At 38.5% G+C, this 2,910-nt stretch overlaps 1 protein-coding gene across 1 annotated transcript; it reads left to right on the forward strand.

Annotated features, from left to right (window-relative positions):
- Nucleotides 1-1,411: 1,411 nt before the first annotated feature.
- On the forward strand, nt 1,412-2,591 carry LOC121965692 (NAD(P) transhydrogenase, mitochondrial-like; the record flags this gene model as incomplete). The annotated part of the gene is made up of 2 exons (XM_042515818.1): nt 1,412-1,607; nt 2,358-2,591. Coding segments are annotated over 2 exons (430 nt in total), but the record flags the coding sequence as incomplete, so codon positions are not given.
- Nucleotides 2,592-2,910: the final 319 nt, after the last annotated feature.

Below are 2,910 nucleotides of genomic sequence, written 5' to 3' on the forward strand. Positions count from 1 at the left end.
CATATTTAAAATCAGAATCAGAAATACTTTATTAATCCGGGGGGGGGATTAAAAAAAAAACATGTATAGTATGTTGAGTGTGTGTAAAAATCTAAATGTAAGAAATGCAGTAATAGACATTTAGCACTAAAATGTGAATATTTGAATTATAATATGGATAATGTGCATGTGTAAATTGTGTAAAATATGAAACTGTTTATGCTACAGTGCAATGTATAAAACTAGTATGTAAGATAAAAATAAAATAATAAAACTGTAGCTATACCCTGGCAGTAGTGCAAGAGACAGAAAATCTGTGAAAAAATCATGTTCCTCTGTCTCTGGCCCTAATGGTAACTGCAAAAATCCACAAAACCTGAACGAAAACAACCAATCAGAGTCAGGAGGAGTCTTTGATGCAGTGTCACTGCACAGTCTCCATACCCTGCGCATACTCTTACTTAGTCAAGCTCAGTGTCTTCAGCGTGCAGCTTCAGTCTCAGTTTTGCATCCTTTCAGGTCCCATGAACTCACTCCACCTCGCAAAGGCTGCTCTGATGTTTACTCTTGTTTCATCTGTTTTTAGTGCTGTTGTCAGCAGCGCAGCATATGCACGAGCAGTGATTGACATTGTTAGACTCCTGGCTCTGATTGGTTGTTTTCATTCAGGTGTGATGGATTCTTGATAATGTTATTAGGAGCACTAAGAGGAGCCATGGAAAAATAATTTATTTTTCTAATGTACTAACGTCAGAACATAGTGACAGTTCAAGCAAATATGATAAAGTTGTTTTTTTTGTAAAAGTTATCTACAGTACCTTTAGGTAGCTTGTCAGTAAATTAAAATAACAGTCAGAGCATGGCTTTGGTTGTGTTCATAGTGATTTTTTTTTTTGTCAGTTTATAAATTGCATTGATTGGTATTAGGGGACATTGTCTTTAGGACTATAAAATGATTCCAAAACCATCAAAATAATAATATATAATATACTGTAATATCAAAATAGCTACATACAACTTCATTTTCTGTCAATTTATTAATCAACTAATAATTTCAGCTTTAATGAGTATTTTAATTTGGCTTTATTCATTGTTGAACTTGTTTTATTCATTTGTTTATTTCTTACTGATGATCCAAGGACAGCTTGTTGAGATCAAATAAAACTCTATTATTTGAAGGAAATTACTGTGTAGCAGTTGCAGTAGTGAGAATAGTGCCAGTATGAATAGTGCAAATATAAAAAGTCTAAGATACCAACAAACTGCAAATCCAAAAATATGTTCAATAAATACATTGCTGAAATCAGGTTAACAATATGGGTCATAGAAAAAAAACCAAATTGGATATATATGTATGTATGAGTGACTTGACTGTGACTCTTACCATGATCAAGCGCTACACGCATAAGTCATTTCTTTTTTGTTATTTCAGATGATGTATTTGGGCTCAGGCTTGTGTTGTGTCGGGGCGCTGGCAGGCCTCTCTGCTCAGGGCACCAGTCGTTTGGGGAACGCCCTGGGCATGATGGGAGTGGCGGGGGGCATTGCTGCAACGCTCGGTGCCCTCAAACCTTCACCAGAGCTGCTGTCTCAGATGTCTCTGGCCATGGCCACAGGAGGAACCCTGGGTAGGTAGCCGCCTGCTTTTAGGCCCACTCTGGCATGGATTATCATCTGCCGCAGCACTGCTTACTTTAGTCCCTTGTTATTGATCACTATCTAAATCCCACTGTGAAACATGCTGTGCTGCATCATGACAAAGAGACCAGAGCATTTCTGGGTTTCAGTCTCCATTTAAAAAGAAACAAAATTAATAAAGCCTGTGCATGGGTCCTTTTAAAGTCTTAACAGTTTGTTTAGAAAACTCCAAGACCATCATGAATGAGTTACATGTTATTAACTTTGCATGCGACTGCCCCGGTCTTTTGAAGAGTGTGATTTTTTTGCTAATTCATAACAGAGCATCCATCATGCTGTCCAGATTCAGAGATGAGTGGATTTCGTCATCATGTGTGAATGTTGTACATGTTAATAGTAATTTGAGAAAGCAGGATGATAAATGATGTTTTAATCAGCATGCACACACGCAGGCAGCAGAGCATGAGGGTTTACTCAGTGTTAAATTAGTGACCCCGTGTTTTCGAGAAAGCATACTTTGGACTCATTAGACAGGCTTTGAAGATCAGGCCCCATTTGTGTAGAGTAAAGTTACAGAAATCAGGTGTTTGCCTTTTAACCATTTTGCTTTTTTGAAATTATTTTTATTCAATCATAGCCAAGAAGTGTGGTGTCTGGTGTTTGAGTCAGCCAGATAAACTGTTGTAACTCTGAGAGATTTATTGAGATCTGTTTGTCGGATCTTCATATCTCCTCTGCAGGTCTGACCATTGCCAAGCGTATTGAAATCTCAGACTTGCCGCAGCTCGTGGCAGCCTTCCACAGCCTTGTGGGGCTGGCGGCCGTTCTCACCTGTGTTGCCGAGTTCATGATTGAGTACCCCCACCTGGACACTCACCCAGCTGCCGGCGTACTCAAGACTGTGGCGTATCTGGGCACCTACATTGGAGGCGTCACTTTTAGCGGCTCACTGGTGGCCTACGGCAAGCTTCAAGGTAATAGATTTTACTTAAAGATTGATTTTTTTATTTTTTTATGTGAGGTTGTATAGTCAGCACTCTCCCAGTTTAGAGAAGCTGCAGGAGTACACATGGAAGCTAAGCTGTGTACTACCGTGGACGGGGGCAAAAACAGAATGTATTATAACCATCTAAAAGTCCCCACTTTAAAAATCCATAACAGTTCAAGAGTACACAAATTGAAAAAAAAAATAAAAAAAGAAATTAAAAAGAGAGTTCTAAAAATCAATGACCTGGAAAAAATACTTTAAAAAACCTTTTCCATCATGTTTTTGAAAGAAATCGCACCAATTTG

Source organism: Plectropomus leopardus, unplaced genomic scaffold (assembly GCF_008729295.1).
Source record: "Plectropomus leopardus isolate mb unplaced genomic scaffold, YSFRI_Pleo_2.0 unplaced_scaffold21221, whole genome shotgun sequence".
NCBI classification, from domain to species: Eukaryota; Metazoa; Chordata; class Actinopteri; order Perciformes; family Serranidae; genus Plectropomus; species Plectropomus leopardus.